The sequence below is a fragment of the Primulina tabacum genome, unplaced genomic scaffold (assembly GCF_025594145.1).
Source record: "Primulina tabacum isolate GXHZ01 unplaced genomic scaffold, ASM2559414v2 Contig390, whole genome shotgun sequence".
Classification (NCBI taxonomy): Eukaryota; Viridiplantae; Streptophyta; class Magnoliopsida; order Lamiales; family Gesneriaceae; genus Primulina; species Primulina tabacum.
In genome coordinates this window covers 89,631-109,553 of record NW_027459736.1, presented here as the reverse complement: position 1 = coordinate 109,553, position 19,923 = coordinate 89,631, and the positions used below count along the sequence as shown (strand labels likewise).

Genomic DNA, 19,923 nt, shown 5'->3' with positions numbered 1-19,923 from the left:
ATCCATTGTTTCTTGTTTCTTGAAACTGTATATGGTGCCCTAAACTCTGGGATTGAAGGTCATTCGGGCTGCTCCGGCGTGGGGCGAGTCCAACAATATTGTCTTCAGCAGCGGCAGAATCAATTTTTTTTGTTTATTGTGGGAGTGGAGAGGGGGCAGAAACGGACAATTTTGTATAGGAAATCACCTGGTTTTAAGAAGTGTTTTCACAAATCAAAACATCTTGCCTGTTCCTGCACATTTTCTCAGAAATCTGAGAAAGAGCACCTCTGTAGATGCCCTTGTGCATGTTTCCATGAATTCTCAAGACAACTTGACTGAATCAATAAATAGAACCAAATGTTTTTTCACTATTGCCAAACCTATCTTCATTTCTTTCAAGAATCAGTCTTGGGCAGTTTGGAATCTAGTCCACAAGCTTGTCAGAGGATGGAAAGTTTTTCAATCTTCAGTATGCTGTGTACTTGGCTAGTTTCAGTACTCCCAAACGGACTGGAGACGCAATGTCTGGAATATATTAAAGATTAAAAAACAAAAGGTCGAAGTCATTTGGTCACGAAATGAGTAAAATCTTCTTCAACGTAGGCTCCTACTTGATTCTAAACCAATGAAGTATCAAATAAACCAAAACAAACTTTTAGGATTAAGTAGAACTGACATTAACATTTCAAATTCCAGTCAGCAGTGTATCCTTGGTTCATAGCTCTTGGAGGCCTTCCTAATAAGATGGAATCAAAGAGTTTTCTTAACGTAAACTCACTTCTCCTTGATTCTCAGTGGCACTCACATTTCTGTTGATAACATATTACAGAGTGAATGATTAGACTTCATAGTAAAGGAGAAAACTTAATACTTTAATTCTTTTAACGAAGAAGCAAAAGTTTACACGTGGTTATAGTTTTATCGTTAACTAGTAACTCATCAAGTCCTAACTCATTGTTGATGCAAGTGCTAATATCCTTATTAAGGGCACAACTGTTCCGAATCCCACGCGTAAGACCTCGCCTCATCGAAGCAAGATCTTCCGAAGCATAAGATTCTAAAATGTAGATGCAAACCGAAAATTATTTCAGGCACAAGAAGTAAGATATGCTATACGATTGTCATATTGGTGAACAAAGGAGAAAATGAATGGTTGTTGCATTGCAATTTACTTTGATTTCACATTATCTCACAAAGGATGAACAATCAAACAAAAGAGACATGTTCACGACTACTTAATGGAAACAAATATACCGAAACCAAACCCAAAAAAATCTCTGCAAAATATTTTCAATCTGCTGCAACTGCATCATTATCATCATCGCCTTCTTCCATCTTCTGCCCAAATCCCCTAGGCCCGGCTCTAGCTCTGGCTCCAATTTTCCTCCTCTTACCATTTTTCTTCTTCTGAGCAGCCTCTTCTTTCTCAACTTCTCCCTCTCCCTCTTCTGCAAGAAATCTGTCACAGCTATGTAGACGATCTGACAACCACAAACCATCCATCCATTCATTCAGAAATTAAAACACAATCCACTTGCCAAGATGAAAACTTTTGACCAAAACAAGTGAAATTTCAACAACAAAATCGTAAGATCTTGGAAGTGAAAATCATACCCCTATTGTAAGAACGGATAAGCCAATGAAGGCGACGAAAAGAAGACCTGATATGACGGTGGAAACTCCATCATCGCTCGTGGGAACTATTTCTTCAGGAATAGCATCTGGGATTGCTTCTGAAAGAGAAAAGATCCCACCAGTTGCGCATAGTCTCCAACTTTTGGTGGGTTTTTGAGGAACTGCGTTTGGAAAGCCGAGGTTATGGGATCTTCTTCTCGAAGAATGGCTTGTTGGAGATTCAAGTGCAGAGGTTAACAATGGAGAAAACGAGCACTTGGGGGAGACGAATTGAAGAGATTTATGGTCGAGAATGAGAGAGAGTGGAGTTGGAGATAACGGTGCGGCTAATGCGGCCATGTTTACTTCCACTAGTAATGCTTCAACATTCCCTTCTCGCTGGCTATGGCGATGGGCTTGTTTTCTTCTACTTTTTACGAGGGATAAGTTCATTTTCACTGCAGCTAATATCTAACCCGTGTGATCCACGTGATAATATTATTAAAAATTAGTAGAAAATGAATAGATATTTAAATTGAAAAAAATAATATAATTATAAAAAATAAAAATAAAAACTATTTTTTGGCTGATTTTAAAAAAAATTTTCTTAAATACGCATGCCGATTAATTTTTTTGACTAATAATTACTATCATATATCAAAATTTTAGATTGTGTTAGCCTAAGGCAATGACACGATGCTTATCGTGTTTAGTGTATTGATGTCGACCAACCTTAATACATATTTAATTCTTTAATTTTCAAGAAGCTATATATTATTATTTTTTAACATGTGATAAAAAAAATATTTTTAAATCACATTCAATAGAATTAATGAGAAATATTTTTTTAAAAATTCAGTAATTTCGTCTAAATCCACATTCACAAACAATTTTGTGACATGACACGTGTTTGACACATTTCAATGATAACAATAATTGTTTCATCAATATTTTTATCCAAATAGGTTGTGATTTTATCTACAAAATCTCTTTATAATATACACAACAGCCTATTATTTCAAAAGAAAAATGAAACACATAATCATAAGTAAATTATGTATAAATCAGAAAATTTATTTTATTAATATTTACTATGTGTATTCCAAAACAATGTCAATAAATTTTATAATTGTCTTCTAATAAGATGCGTACTTTCTTTAGAATTAGTTTAATCATTTCCATCACGGGATATTTTATACCATCATGTATCCGTGAACTTTGTAATATAAAATAAAATTATCACATTAGTAATACGTAATAATTAAAATTTTATACAAATAAAAAAATAATATTTTTTACTTCTCGATCATGAAAGACAGATTTCAAACTTAATATCTCGTTGTTCTAGTTGTTTCTATATGTAGGCAGTTCATAACAACGAACAAATCTAAATTTAAACGAACATTACATCTTGGAAGGATTCAACTCATATATGGTGCTAAAAAGAGAAGTCATTTAAAAATTCAATTTTGGAGTAGATAAATTTAGTAAGATAAATAGAATAAAATTGGTTTCTAATATAATATGCAGTATTGCATTATTTATAATTTAAAATTCAAATAAGACATCCCAATGAACAAAAATTATACATTAGATTCTTTTGACAGAATTGTACCATACATTAACTATTTCAAATTATGGAAATCTCGAATTGCATGCATTGGGTGTCAAACATATCTGATTATCGAGGATAATATACATGTTTATTTAGAGTAATTTAATGTCAATTTGAAACTCTTTTGAATCTATATATTTTAATTTTCTTGTGTTCTCTTATTTAAATTTTTAAGAAGAAAATTTAAGATATACAATATACATATGGTTTTGGAAGAAAACTACAATGCATTAATTATTTCAAATTAAGGTAATTTCGAAATAATACGCATTTGGGATATAAAAAAATTTATGGTTATTAAATGGTAATTTAATGTCCATTGGAAAACCTTGTTGTAGTGATAACTTTTAACATTCAACCAATTTTATTTTTAGAAAAATTAGATAAACTAATTAAATATTGTATTTCTTTTTAGCAAGTAATTTGGGCAGGAAATTATTAAAATAACAAATGTATTTTTGAATGATTTACCTCATGAGTGATACTGAACATTGTAATCATTTGTATTTTAAATTTATTTGTACATTTTTTAATTAAATTGGTTGATATAATCAATACAAAATTTTTAATATAGTTTATGTTTTCAATTGAGTTTAGTTTCAATTTGAATAAAAAAAAAAGAAAAAACATATAATACATAATTATATTTGAATTAATATAAAAATGAATTAAATTCAAATTTGTACTAAATGAATTGATATAATCAATGCAAACAATAATTGAAATGATCATTTATTGCAGTACACATATTTCAATATTCATGATATATTTTTCCTTTTTTAGAAATGACATTTTGGCGAGAAATTACTATTTTTGACAAAAACTCTGCTTTTATATATATAGATAGTATGACCGGTCCTTCGGTTACGGTTTAATTCGGTTTTTGATAAGTATTTGAATAAAATAATATTTCATAGTTTTACTAAATTTCGACAACAACACAAAAATCTTTATGAGATGATTTTACTAGGCATATCTCATATTTTGGTAATCCATGAAAAAATATTATTTTTTATGACATAAATATTACTTATTATTTTACATATGAACATAATTAATTTGTCTCATCCGTTAAACCATCTAAAGAAACCGCTAAACTATGAAGTATTAATAGTCAAATCAGACCAAGAATTTCCGTTGAGTTCAATTTGGTCTTATGGGATAATCCATTTTAAATTTTAAGCTCCACAAATAATTAGTGCATGAGGTCTTTATATTTTAAAAAATAGCAATTGACAATAGATAGGGATAATTAAAACTTTTATTTGATTACATATTAGAATGATTGTAAGTAAATTATCGTAAATTAAATTAGTTATGTATGTTAATTTGTTCAAGTTTTCTTTTGTTTTTAATAAAAAATCTTAATCTTTTAGAAATAGCTTGTCATTTTACAAAAAATTATAGTTGATGGTAATTGCGTAACTCAAATCTTTTAAACCACACATCAGTTTAAGCACTACGGTTCGATTACTCTACCAAGCAAGGAAAATTATTGCACCCAACATGGTGTCGGCAAATAGGAAATGCACTTAATGCATTTCCTGTGGTGCATTAATTTGACTAAATAATTTGAAGACGAAAAAAAACGTGGGGTTGACATTATTTGACTCAGGAAAATTCAGAGAAAAAAACACGTTTTTATACGCGTTTTCACACGGACAAGGGACTTTATAAATAGAGCTCCCCCTTCATTCTGAAATCATCTCTTCTTCGAGTTTTCTCTCATCTTATAGCATTTGAGTGCTTAGTTCTATATGTTCTCCTATATTAAGAGAGTGTATGTTCTCTTTGGAAATACAGTGAGTGAGTTGTACACCACAAAATATTATAGTGGAATTCTTTTCATCTTGCCCGTGGTTTTTACCCTAATAATTTTTAGGGGTTTTCCACGTAAATCTCGGTGTCCAGTTTATTCTTTATTTTCGGGTTTTATTATCTCAAATTTCGCACGTGGGACCAACAAGTACTATCAGAGTCTTGGTTTAAAATTTCTTAAAATTATGAGTATGCTCTGTGGTGCTAGCCTAGACTGAGCTTCCACATCAGAAAATATTTTTGAGATTTTTTTATTAAGGCGAGATTATTTTGTCCAGTCTACAAAATTGTTGTAGACATAATGTAACGCCCAGATTCAACGACTGTCCTCACTGTATCAAGACGAGTCTTTCCAGCGTGCTTTATGTCCTCACTCACACACCCCTGGGAAACTTCCCAGGAGGTCACCCATCCCAAAATTGTCCCAAGTCAAACACGCTTAACTTTGAAGTTCTTATGTGATGAGCTACCGAAAAGAAGATGCACCTTCGTGATATGAGTAGTACGAATCAAATCTTTTAAGCACTCTTCAACTGTACAGTCCATTACATTGAACAGTCTCAGAATCCCTCTCATTCCCGTGTGGGTCGGTTCATTCATGTTCCCTCCACCTAGAAGCCTGCCAGGAGCCGCTCATTGTCCGTGCAACTGATGGCACCGGCGATCACCCCCCGCCCTCTTCGGCCCCGGGCCTCACAGATCCCATAATAAAGGGATACAAAGGGTGACCAAGTCTACCATTCTTTTGAATTTTGAATTCTAGTTTGATATCAAATGATTTGTTGGTGCATGTTTGGGTGAGGTGGCCGATCCATTACCATCTAGACTAGGTGAGGATAAGGTTGATCATTAATTAAATGGTGCTCCCAAAAATAAAAGAATTATCCTACTAATTAAATACAAAGAAATGGTCAAATGTGTTGAGTTGGCAAGGGATAATCTAGCAACTAAGGGGGCCGAAAATTCACTAATAAATGGAAGGAAAAAATGTTTTCTAGCTAGTAAATTTATAATCCTTAAAAGCCTCACTAATCCCTAATTAATTTAGTGAATTAACCCTTAATTATTTGAACTTAAATGAACTTATTTCTTAATCACCTCAAGTAATTAAATTAAATCCTCAAAACATCCTTTTTAACTTAAATGAACTTACTTGCTAGCTAAATTAACTTCTGAAAATATTTCTCGAATCTTAAATTCTATCTCAAAACTCCAACTCCAGTCCGACCTCACGGAAATGCTAAAAATCAAACTACTGCATGAAATAATAAAATAATTAACTTCAAAGAAATGCCTTTAAAATAATCATGCAACGAAGTCAATTAAATTTTAAAAATCTAGAATTATACATGGCTTATACCTAGACTGATTTACGGGTTCTACAATCCTTCCCCCCTTAAAAAAATTTCGTCCTCGAAATTAGAACTCACCGAATAACTCGGGGTATCGATCTCTCATCTCCGACTCAGACTCCCATGTAGCTTCCTCCTCTGAATGGTTGAACCATTTGACTTTGACTCGCTTAACCAGCTTGTTCCGAAGCTTCTTCTCCTGTCTGTCTAGGATCTGCACCGGTCTCTCCTCATAAGACAGGTTCGGAGTAAGCTGCAACGGCTCGAAATTCAGCACATGCGAAGGATTTGCCATATACTTCCTCAGCATGGAGACGTGGAACACATTGTGTACTCCGGCCAGATTCGGCGGAAGAGCAACACGATAAGCTAGCGTCCCAACTCTGTCGAGGATCTCAAACGGTCCAATGAATCTCGGACTGAGCTTCCCTTTCTTCCCAAATCTCATGACACCCTTCATAGGTGCCACTTTCACAAAGACATGATCGCCCACTGCAAACTCTAAATCTCTCCTCCGCTGATCGGCATAACTCTTCTATCGACTCTGAGCAGTCCTCATCCTATCACGGATCTTGACTACTACATCTGCCGCCTGCTGAACAATCTCTGGACCCAACTCTGCTCTCTCTCCTACTTCATCCCAATGAACAGGAGATCTGCACTTGCGGCCATACAATGCTTCATACGGAGCCATACCAATAGAAGACTGGAAGCTGTTGTTATAGGTGAACTCAACCAATGGCAAGTTCGACTCCCAACTCCCTGAGAAATCAATGACGCAAGCACAGAGAAGATCCTCTAAGATTTGAATAACTCGCTCTGACTGCCCATCTGTCTGCGGATGGAAAGCTGTGCTAAACAGCAACTTCGTACCCAAAGTCGAATGCAAACTCTTCCAAAATGAGGAAGTAAATCTGGGATCTCTGTCAGATACGATTGAAACTGGAATACCATGGAGTCGGACTATCTCTCGAATATACAGCTCTGCATATTGAACCATCGTGAAAGTCGTCTTAATAGGCAAGAAGTGCGCTGATTTGGTAAGACGATCTACAATCACCCAGATAGCATTCGATCCTCTGGCTGACCTCGGCAATCCGGTCACAAAGTCCATGGTAACATTCTCCCACTTCCACTCGGGAATAGGGAGAGGCTTGAGCAAACCTGCTGGTCTCTGATGCTCGGCCTTCACTAACTGGCAGGTCAGACACTCGGACACAAAATGTCTGATGTCCTTCTTCATACCAGGCCACCAATACAATAGCTGCAGATCCTTGTACATCTTCGTACTCCCTGGATGAATAGAGTACGGCGACGTATGGGCTTCTGATAAGATATCTGCTCGGATAGAATCACTGCTAGGAACCCATATCCTGTCACGGTATCTCACAATACCATCACTGACTGAATACAAGACACTGCCTTTGGCTTCATCTCTCTTCTTCCACTGTGCCAATTGCTCATCTGCTGACTGACCATTGCGAATACGGTCCATAAGGGAAGACTGAATGGTCAAGGTAGATAGACGAGGAACTCTACCTCGAGGATAAGTCTCGAGATCAAACCTCTGTATCTCAAACTGAAGAGGTTTCTGAATCGTCAAATGAGCCATCACTAAGACTTTCCTGCTCAGTGCATCCGCAACTACATTAGCTTTACCCGGGTGGTAGCTAATGTCACAATCGTAATCCTTCACAAGCTCCAACCAACGCCTCTGACGCATGTTCAGCTCCTTCTGCGTAAAGAAGTACTTGAGGCTCTTGTGGTCGGTAAAGATCTGGCATTTCTCTCCATACAGATAGTGCCTCCAAATCTTCAAGGCGAAAACTACGGCCGCCAATTCTAGATCATGGGTAGGGTAGTTCTTCTCATGAGTCTTCAGTTGTCTAGAAGCATAAGCTATCACCTTCCCATGCTGCATCAATACTGCGCCAAGACCGAGCTTCGAAGCATCGGTATACAGAACAAACTCACCGGACCCTGACGGCACGGCCAAAACTGGTGCTGAGATAAGAGCTTGCTTCAAAGTATCGAAGCTCTTCTGACACTCCTCGCTCCAAACAAATTTCACATTCTTCTTGGTCAGTGCTGCGAGTGGAACTGCAATCGAAGAGAATCCCTTAATGAACTTCCGATAATATCCTGCTAAGCCAAGAAAACTGCGGATCTCTGATGCATTCTGAGACACAACCCATTCTCTGACTGCTGCAACTTTTGCTGGGTCTACCTCAATACCACTGCTAGAAACGATGTGGCCTAAGAACGCCACCTTCTCTAACCAGAATTCTCATTTACTGAACTTTGCGAATAATTTGTGCTTCTGCAATGTCTGCAACACTGTGGTCAGATGTCTGCTGTGCTCCTCCCGACTCTTGGAGTAGACGAGAATGTCATCTATGAACACTATCACAAACTGGTCGAGGTATGGCTGAAATACGCGATTCATGAGATCCATGAAGATCGCTGGCGCATTCGTCAGTCCGAACGGCATCACAAGGAAATCGTAGTGGCCATAACGAGTCCTAAAAGCAGTCATCAGCATCTCTCACCCTCAACTGGTGATAACCAGAGCGCAGATCAATCTTGGAGAAAATCAAAGCTCCCTGCAACTGGTCAAACAGATCCTCAATCCTCGGAAGTGGGTATTTGTTCTTCACTGTAACCCTGTTCAACTCCCGATAGTCAATACAAAGTCTCATAGAGCCATCCTTCTTCTTAACAAACAAGACTGGTGCGCCCCAAGGTGAGAAGCTAGGGCGAATGAACTCCTTGTCCAAAAGTTCCTGTATCTGCTTCTTAAGCTCTGCCATCTCTGTCGGTGCTAGTCGGTACGGCGCTTTGGATATCGGAGCCGTACCTGGCATAAGCTCAATGGAAAACTCCACCTCTCTCTCGGGTGGCATACCAGAGACATCTTCGGGAAAAACGTCTAAGAAATCTCTGACAATCGGAACATCTGAGGCTGACTGACTGGGTTCCTCGGGGACAGATAAAAAGGTCGCTAGAAATGCCCGACACCCTCTATGCATGAGCTTCCTGGCCTGAACATAAGGAATAATGCGCGGTAAAGGAAAGTACATGTCCGGCTCAAATAAGAACTGCTCCATTCCAGGCGGTCGGACAAGAACAGATCTCCGCTGGAAGTCTATCAACACTCTGTTCCTCAATAGCCAGTCCATCCCTAGGATAATGTCAAATTCCGGCATCGGTAGCACAATCAGATCCGCATAAACAAGATTACCGTGCAGCTCAAGGTCTATATCTCGGATAACATTGGTGGCTGCCATCTCCTCGCCTGATGGCAACACTACTGAAAAGGCTATGTCTAGCCAATGGTCTTGATCTTGAGAAAGTTTGCAAAGACCTCCGAAATAAACGAGTGAGTGGCCCCTGAATCTATCAAGGCCTTGGTAGCGGAACCAGATATAAAAATATTCCCTGTCAACAACATAGTCTCCGGGTTGGTTTCCGCAGCATGGAGAGCAAAAACTCTGCCTTGGGTAGGCAGATTCCTCTGAGGGCACTGCAGCAACATGTGATCTGGACTGCCACACTTAAAACACTTTCCTGAGCCAGACATACATGCTCCAGGATGGCGGCGTGAGCACCTGGGACAGACTGGGTGCTCATAAGTCCTCGGGACTGGGCGTCCCCGCTGCTGCTGCTGCTGCTGGCCTCTGTTTCTAGGCGGTCCATGAAAAGGCCTCTTGTTCTGCTGCTGATGTTGATGAGGAGGAGGGCGGTGTGGTACCTGAACTGGGCGCTTGCCCTGGCGATCCCTCTCGATATCTCGCAGATCCTGCTCTGCGGCTAGGGCCTTGGAGACAGCAATCTCATAAGTAGCAGGGTCAGACACCCTAACATCCCGGCGCAAGATCGGCCGTAGACCTACCAGGAAATGCATCAACTTGGCTTTGGCATCATTCACGATCAGGGGCACAAAATGACAGCCCCTCTCGAACTTACGGATGAACTCCGTAACCGTGATATCTCCCTGTCTCAGGCTCATGAACTCAGTGGTCAACCAGGTGCGCACTTCCTCGGCAAAATATTTGGAGTAGAAAACCTCCGTGAAGCGTGTCCATGACAGTGTAGCCAAGGTCAGGGCTACTGACGCTCCTTCCCACCATAAGCGGGCATCTCCACTGAACAGATAGGTGGCACAACGGACTCGGTCTGCGTCTCCCAGCTCCATGAACTCGAAGATAACCTCGAGGGATTTGATCCATCCCTCGGCAATCATGGGGTCAGACGTCCCAGAAAACTCCTTTGGACGCATCTTCATGAATCGCTCGTAAACAGCCTCTGGCCCTGTCGGCCTAGTCACCACAGCATTGCTCCCCGCAAACTGTGCGAAGAACTGCGTCATCCCAGCTAGCATCTGGGCACTCATGTCAGGTGGGGGCGGTGGTGGAGGTGGAGGAGGAGGAGGTGTCTGCCTCTCTTGTCTCTGATCGTCATCGTCCTCGCGATGGTGCTCGCCACTACTTCTCGGGCGTCCTACTTGACGTATAGGGGGCATACTGTTCCAACATAACCTATACGTAACTAACATGCATAATTCCAAAATTTATTTTAAATGAACACTGAAATGCTGAAAATCTGGTCGAAATTATTTCATGGAAGCATGCTGTCAAAATAATTCATGCTATAAATAAAATGCTGAACTGTAAAACTTACAGACCGAAGGCGTGGCTTCGTGAGCTTCTCGTGGTCAGTAGTAGTGTAACCCTATACAGAACCACCGCTCTGATACCAACTGTCGAGGCCCGAAAATCCTTGCTTGAAAATTTGCGGAAAATTAAAAATTTTCTTTTTAAAATAAATGGAGTGCCTCATTCATAAAATCAACTGATAACTCAAGTTCAATGTTTAAAACATAGGAGCGGAAGAAAATAAAGTTTGCCGAAAATAACTATTTCAAAATATTCAACAGCTGATAAAAGGTCTTAGCATAAAAAAAATGGCAAGTGCTGAAACTGAGGTCCTCGGGTGCCACTATTGCAGACCCAAGCTGGCTCACTGGTCCCCGCCCTCAGCCCTGGCCTCAGCAGTACCTACAATAATCAAGTCTAGTGAGCCTAAAGACTCAGCATGCAAATATCATAGGTAACGAGTAAATACTGAAGTAAAATGTGCATGGGATAAAATATCATGTCATGAGGCATACTGAAAATAACTTGTACTGAGCAATTATAATACGTGCATAACTGAACTGAAATCATAGTAAAAATGTTTGCTCCTTGGAGCCCTGTACTGAAATAACTGGTAAAAAATTTTCTGTTGAGATTATGGTCTACGCCTGTGGCCCCTGCACTGAACTGAACTGATCGGTAACTGGCTACCAGGGAGTATCAAACTGAACTGAGCTGACCGGTCACTGGCAACTGGGTGGTACCAAACTGAACTGATCGGTCACTGGCGACCGTATAAAATAATGCTCCCATAATAGTGAATTGACCACAAGCAATATCACATAAATCTCAAAAAATAAGTATTTTCTATTTTCATGCACGTAATATAATTAAATGGCATAATGAAAATATCCTGTATATTTTACCAACTGGATTGGATCGGATCATTCCCAGGCTCGCTGCAACCTAGATATGCCATGAAAAATATGCAACAGCTTATACTTGACCAAACTATGCAATTAAGTTTGAAAATGCGACAATTACGTCTAACGACTTCGTATTTAATCATGACTCCGAACCAACCCGAACCGACACTGAACCGACGTAGAGTCATGATTAAAATACGCTTAAAATTATGAACTAATGCTCCTAAAATGATGAGGGTCGAAATCTAGGTGAAATGAAGGCCAAAACAAGAAACGCTCTTTCGAGAGTCAATTTGGCACATCGCACCGTAAATTCTCGTACGACCTCAAAAATGATCCGAATCACGAACGTCAAAAACACGACCTTCCTAACTCGATGAGGCACTGTCCAGTCCAAGGCCACAGGCTAAAAGCCAACCAAGAACTCAAACGAGCCTTCGAACCAACATAGCAACTTGCTGTAAATTTCCAACAGCTATACCATCGCGTATCTTGTGTTGTTTTCGAGACTACCGGCCATTGGTGCGTGAACCACCTACCAGAGACTCTTACCAACATCCCAAGGAATGATTTGAACCATGGCTAAGGGCCCTAGGCCAGCCACAATCCGCATCACACCATAACTCAACCGAAGGGTCCAACCGAGAGCATCTTGCGTGTATGCGTGTGTAGTGTTTATGCTAGGCCAACCAAGATCCATACCAAACCAACCAAACCCGAAGCACAAGTGCTGTCCAACCGAAGGGGCGAGAGGGGAGGGGGTTGTTTTGCGTAAAAACCGATGAGCCATGGACCAAGCCACCAAAAAAGTGACTTAGTCACGTCTTAGACATGCTAGGGGAGCGATCTAACCATGGCTATAGACCCTTGGGGTAGCCAAGATCAGATTCAATCCCTTGACAGAAAAATCTGAAATTTCGAAGCACAAAATGGCAGTGGAGGAATGCTGCTGTCATTTTCGGTTCCATCATGAATGGGGCTGATTTGAATGGACCAACATGGTCCTAATGCACCCTATTATGTGTCTAGATGTCGCCTTGGGAGCCTGGAGTCGAACCATCCACCTGAAACCACTAAATAAGAGGAAACGTGAAGCTTGCCAAGGAAAGTCAAAAAAAATCTGCACCATGGTTTCGAAAATATTTGGACATGCATCTCGATTTTCTCTTGATAAAACATGATCACATACTGAAAAATAATTGCTAATATGACTTGATTGAGATTTGAAAGAATCTATACATGCCTTGGTTATCGTTTGAAATAAAAACGAAAAGAATACGACGACTCGGCGCGGAGGAGGTGGAGCGCTTCTTTCCTTTTCTTTCTTGCTATCGAATTTTCTCTCTTGTTCTAGGCTGTGAAGGTCACGATTTTTAATCTGAAATGGATGCTGATTTCGGTGATGGAGGAGGGGATTAAGTGGTTGGGGGAGTGAGGGGAGATCCCGTAATAAAGGGATACAAAGGGTGACCAAGTCTACCATTCTTTTGAATTTTGAATTCTAGTTTGATATCAAATGATTTGTTGGTGCATGTTGGGGTGAGGTGGCCGATCCATTACCATCTAGACTAGGTGAGGATAAGGTTGATCATTAATTAAATGCAAAGAAAGGGTCAAATGTGTTGAGTTGGCAAGGGATAATCTAGCAACTAAGGGGGCCGAAAATTCACTAATAAATGGAAGGAAAAAATATTTTCTAGCTAGTAAATTTATAATCCTTAAAAGCCTCACTAATCCCTAATTAATTTAGTGAATTAACCCTTAATTATTGGAACTTAAATGAACTTATTTCTTAATCACCTCAAGTAATTAAATTAAATCCTCAAAACATCCTTTTTAACTTAAATGAACTTACTTGCTAGCTAAATTAACTTCTGGAAATATTTCTCGAATCTTAAATTCTATCTCAAAACTCCAACTCCAGTCCGGCCTCACTGAAATGCTAAGAATCAAACTACTGCATGAAATAATAAAATAATTAACTTCAAAGAAATGCCTTTAAAATAATCATACAATGAAGTCAATTAAATTTTAAAAATCTAGAATTATGCATGGCTTATACGTAGACTGATTTACGGGTTCTACAATCCCTTCCCAGGAGGTCACCCATCCCAAAATTGCCACAAATCAAGCACGCTTAACTTTGAAGTTCTTATGTGATGAGCTACCGAAAAGAAAATGCACCTTCGTGATATGAGTAGTACAAATCAAATCTTTTAAGCCCTCTTCAACTGTACAGTCCATTACATTGAACAATCTCAGAATCCCTCTCATTCCCGTGTGGGTCGGTTCATTCATGTTCCCTCCACCTAGAAGCCTGCCAGGAGCCGCTTATTGTCCGTGCAACTGATGGCACCGGCGATCACCCCCCGCCCTCTTCGGCCCCGGGCCTCACACATAATGACGGGCATGTATGAGATAACAAAGTTCAACGGAAGCAATTTTGTGTTGTGGAAAATAAGAATACAAGCTTGGCGTCTATTGGAGATAGACCGATGGAAATTACGGACGATGAAAAGTGGAATGAGATGAATGATAATATTGTTGCCAATTTACACTTGGCTATAGCAAACAAAGTATTGTCAAGTATCTCTGAGATAAAAACATCAAAATTTATCTAGGATACTCTGACAAAGATGAACGAGGTCAAGTCGTTACACAACATGATTTTCCTAAAGAAAAGGCTTTATACTCTTCGGATGGCGGAATCCTCATTGATGACCGATCATATCAACACACTACATACTCTATTTGCCCAACTCACTTCCATGGAGCATAAAATAGGGGAAAATGAACCTGCAGAGCTTTTATTTCAAGGTCTACCAGATTCATATGATCACCTTATCATCAACATTACCAACAATATTCTTATGGGCTTTCTAAGATTCGACGATGTCTTAACTGCGGTTCTCGGAGAAGAAGGTCGGCGCAAGAATAAGGAAGATAGAATGGTAACCTCGAAGCAGGCAGAGACTTTACCGATGATAAAAGTAAGATTTATGGATCGTGACTCCAGTGGGAGCCAAAGACGAGGTAGATCAAAGTCGAGAAGTAAGAAGAAAAATATTTATTGTTTTAAATGTGTCGGTAAAGGGCTTTTCAAGAAAGAGTGTACGAATATCGAGAAAAGTCTTCAAGGAAATGTGGCCAGTGCTTCAGGCAGTGGTGAAATATTATTCAGCGAAGCAGCAACTGTTGCAGAAGGCAGACACAAATTTTGTGACACATGGATTATGGATTCAGGAGCGACGTGGCACATGACGTCTCGGAGAGAATGATTTGATAATTATGAACCAGTCTCAGGAGGATCTGTATTCATGTGAAATGATCATGCCTTGGAAATCGCTGGGGTCAGTACTATCAAAATTAAAATGTTTGATGGCACCATTCGCACCATACAGGAGGCACGACATGTGATGGGACTGACTAAAAATCTTTTGTCTTTGGGGCAATTAGATGACATCGGGTGCAAAACACGTATCGAGAACGAGATCATGAAAATTGTGAAGGGTGCGCTTGTGGTTATGAAGGCGGAAAAAGTTGTTGCAAATCTGTATGTACTTTTAGGAGAAACACACAGAGAGACAGAACTAGCTGTTGCATCAATTGGTTCAGGTGAAGAATTAACAATGTTATGGCATAGAAAGCTCGGGCATATGTTAGAACGGGGGTTGAAAATTCTCTCATAACGGAAGCTGCTACCGGGACTTACAAAAGTGTCACTACCCTTTTGTGAGCACTGTGTTACCAGTAAACAACACATATTAAAATTTGGCACTTCTACTGCCAGGAGCAAAAGCATATTGGAGCTGATTCATTCGGATGTTTGTCAAGCACCGGCTGTATCCCTAGGAGGAGCGATATACGTTGTCTCGTTCATTGATGATTTCTCTAGAAGATGTTGGTTGTATCCAATCAAGAAGAAATCAGATGTTTTCCAAGTCTTCAAAGATTTCAAAGCTCGAGTTGAACTTGATTCTGAAAAGAAAATCAAGTGTTTGAGGACTGACACTGGATGAGAATATACTAGTGACGAGTTTGATGCATATTTTTCAACATGAAAGCATCAAAAGACAGTTCACGACGGCTTACACACCTCAACAGAATGGAGTGGCAGAGCGGATGAACAGAACCTTGTTGGACAAAACAAGAGCTATATTGAGGACTGCAGGTCTAGAAAAGTTATTTCGGGTGGAAGCAGTCAAAACCTCTTGTTATATTATCAATCGTTCTCCTTCAGTGGCAATTGATCTGAAGACTCCGATAGAGATGTGGACTGGGAAGCCGACAGATTATTCTCATTTGCATACATTTGGAAGTCATGTGTACGTTCTGTACAATGAGCAAGAAAGATCGAAGTTGGATTCGAAATCCAGAAAATGTATCTTCTTGGGTTATGTTGATGGAGTAAGGGGTTTCGCTTGTGAGATCCTACTGTTCACAAGTTTAACATCTGCAGGGATGTTATCTTTGAGGAAGATAATGTAAAGGGAGACAAAGGCACACCGAATTCAGAAACTACTATTTTTTAGGTGGAAAATAAAACGGACGAATGTCAAGTTTCTTGTGAAGCAGTAACAGAGCACGAAAAACAAGAACATGTTGAGTCTGAAGTTTCCAATGTGAGGCCGTCAACTCGAGACAGAAGACCATCAGGTTGGCTTTTAGATTATGTCACTGAAAGTAAATTGCATATTGTCTATTATCAGAGGATGAATCTAGTTTCCACGAGGCTACTCAAAGCTCGGATGTATCATTGTGGATGATAGCAATGCAAGAAGAGTTGGAGACATTAGACAAGAATAAAACTTGGGATCTTGTTACACTACCACGAGGAAGGAAAGCCATTGGGTAACAGATAGGTCTATAAGATCAAGCACGATGGCAATAACCAAGTGGAGCGATATTGTGCTAGATTGATGGTAAAAGGGTTTGCTCAGAAAGAAGACATTGACTTTAATGAGATATTTTCTCCTGTGGTTCGGCTTACAACAGTCGAGTAGTTCTGGCATTATGTGCGGTGTTTGACCTACATCTAGAACAGCTAGATGTAAAAATGGCGTTTCTTCATGGAGATCTTGAAGAAAAAATCTATATGCTCCATCCAGAAGGTTTTGCGAAAAAAGGCAAAGAGAACTTGGTTTGCAGGTTGAAAAAATCTCTGTACGATCTCAAATAGGCGCCGAGGTGTTGGTACAAGAGATTTGATTCCTATATCATGAGCCTTGGACACAACAGATTGAGTGCAGATCCTTGTACATATTTCAAGAAGTCTGGTAATGATTATATTATTTTGCTGTTGTATGTGGACGATATGTTAGTAGCAGACCCCAACAAAGATCAGGTCCAAGGATTGAAGGCACAGTTGGTTAGGGAATTTGATATGAAGGACTTGGGACCAGCAAACAATATTCTGGGGATGAAAGTCATCGAGACAGAAGTAACAGAAAGACTTGGCTTTCCCAGAAAAATTATTTGAAGAAAGTCTCGCAACGCTTCTACATGCAAGATAGTAAGCCAATATCGACCCCTCTTCCTGTTAACTTCAAGTTATTCTCCGAGATGTGTCCTAGCAGTGAAGCAGAGAGGATAAAGATGTCTCGAATACCATATGCATCAGCAGTGGGAAGTTTGATGTTCGCCATGATCTGGACAAGACCGGACATTGCTCAAGCAGTGGGAGCAGTTAGTCGGTATATGGCGAATCCTGGATGAGAGCATTGGAGCACTGTTAAGAGGATCCTTAGATACATTAACGGTACCTCGAATGCTGCATTATGTTATGGAGGATCATATTTTACACTCAGGGGCTATGTCGATTCAGATTATGCAGGTGATCCTGATAAGAGAAAATATACTACTAGTTATGCGGAGCGGATGAACATGACCTTGTTGGACATAACAAGAGTTATGTTGAAAACTGCAGGTCTAGAAAAGTCATTTTGGGCAGAAGTGGTCAAAACTGCTTGTTATATTATCAATCGTTCTCCTTCAGTGGCGATTGATCTGAAGACTCCGATGGAGATGTGGATCGGGAAGCCGACATATTATTCTCATTTGCATACATTTGGAAGTCCTGTGTACATTCTGTATAATGAGCAAGAAAGATCGAAGTTGGATTCAAAATCCAGAAAATGTATCTTCTTGGGTTATGCTGATGGAGTAAAGGGGTTTCGCTTGTGGGATCCTACTGTTCACAAGGTTGTCATCAGCAGGGATGTTATCTTCGAGGAAGATAAAGTAAAGGGAGATAAATGCACATTGAATTCAGAAACTACTATATTTCAGGTGGAAAATAAGACGGACGAATGTCAAGTTTCTTGTGAAGCAGTACCAGAGCACGAAGAACAAAAACATGTTGAGTATGAGGTTTCTAATGTGAGGCAGTCAACTCGAGACAGAATACCATCATGTTAGCTTTCAGATTATGTCACTGAAAGCAACATTGCATATTGTCATTATCAGAGGATGGTGAGCCATCGAGTTTACACGAGGCTACTCAAAGCTCGGATGTGTCCTTGTGGATGATAGAAATGCAAGAAAAATTGGAGACATTAGACAAGAATAAAACTTGAGATATTGTTACACTACCACGAGGGAGGAAAGCCATTGAAAACAAATGAGTCTATAAGATCAAGCGTGATGGCAATAACCAAGTGGAGCGGTATTATGCTAGATTGGTGGTAAAAGGGTATGCTCAGAAAGAAGACATTGACTTCAATAAGATATTTTCTCCTGTGGTTCGGTTTACAACAGTCAGAGTAGTGCTAACATTATGTGCGGTGTTTGACCTACATCTAGAACAGCTAGATGTTAAAACGGCATTTTTCATGGAGATCTTGAAGAAGAAATCTATATGCTTCAGCCAGAAGATTTTGCGGAAATAGGCAAAGAGAACTTATTTTGCAGGTTGAACAATCTCTGTACGATCTCAAATAGGCGCCGAGGTGTTGGTACAAGAGATTTGATTCATATATCATGAGCCTTGGATACAACAGACTAAGTGCAGACCCTTGTACATATTTCAAGAGGTCTGGTGATGATTATATTATTTTGCTGTTGTATGTGGACGACATGTTGGTAGCAGGCCCTAACAAAGATCAGGTCCAAGGATTGAAGGCACAGTTGGCTAGGGAATTTGATATGAAGGACTTGGGACCAGCAAACAAGATTCTAGGGATGCAAGTTCACCGAGACAGAAGTAACAAAAAGATTTGTTAACAAAAAGCCAATTTCGACCTCTCTTCCTGTTAACTTCAAGTTATCCTCCGAGATGTGTCCTAGCAGTGAAGCAGAGAGGATATAGATGTCTCGAGTACCATATACATCAGCAGTGGGAAGTTTGATGTTCGCCGTGATCTGTACAAGACCAGACATTGCTCAAGCAGTGTGAGCAGTTAGTCGGTATATGGCGAATCTTGGAAGAGAGCATTGTAGTACATTTAAGAGGATCCTTAGATACAGTTAGGGTACCTCAAATGTTGTATTATGTTATGGAGGATCAGATTTTACACTGAGGGGCTATGTCGATTCAGATTATGCAGGTGATCTTGATAAGAGAAAATCTACTACTGGTTATGTGTTTACACTTGCAGGGGGAGCAGTGAGCTGGGTTTCAAAGCTGCAGACTGTTGTGGCGTTATCTACAATAGAGGCAGAATACATGGCAGCTACTCAAGCTTGCAAGGAGGCAGTATGTATTAAAAAGTTATTGGAGGAGATCAGACACAAACAAGATAATGTTCTCTTGTTTTGTGATAGTCAGAGTGCCTTGTATATCGCAAGAAATCCAGTCTTTCATTCCGGGACGAAACACATTGGAGTTCAATTTCACTTTTTGCGAGAAGTAGTAGAGGAAGGAAGCATGGATATGCAGAAGATCCATACAAAAGATAACATAGCTGATTTTCTGACAAAGCCAGTGAATATTGACAAGTTTGAGTGGTGTATATCTTCAAGTGGTCTAGTGGAAACATAAGCAG

General features: G+C 39.7%; 1 protein-coding gene across 1 annotated transcript; it reads right to left on the bottom strand.

Moving 5' to 3' along the window:
* Positions 1-1,112: 1,112 nt before the first annotated feature.
* LOC142534156 (uncharacterized) lies at positions 1,113-2,035 on the bottom strand. Its single transcript, XM_075641080.1, has 2 exons — positions 1,597-2,035; positions 1,113-1,463 (listed from the first exon to the last, which is right to left on the bottom strand). The coding sequence occupies exons 1-2, from the start codon at positions 1,954-1,956 to the stop codon at positions 1,218-1,220; spliced, it is 606 nt and encodes a 201-aa protein (XP_075497195.1). The 5' UTR covers positions 1,957-2,035; the 3' UTR covers positions 1,113-1,217.
* Between the last annotated feature and the right edge of the window lie 17,888 nt (positions 2,036-19,923).

Bases quoted from the DNA above. Each gene is read 5' to 3' on its own strand.
- LOC142534156 (XM_075641080.1), bottom strand. From the start codon at position 1,956: ATGGCCGCATTAGCCGCACCGTTATCTCCAACTCCACTCTCTCTCATT. The intron at 1,464-1,596 runs GTATGATTTTCA...TGTGGTTGTCAG, and splicing joins TATCCGTTCTTACAATAGGG to ATCGTCTACATAGCTGTGAC.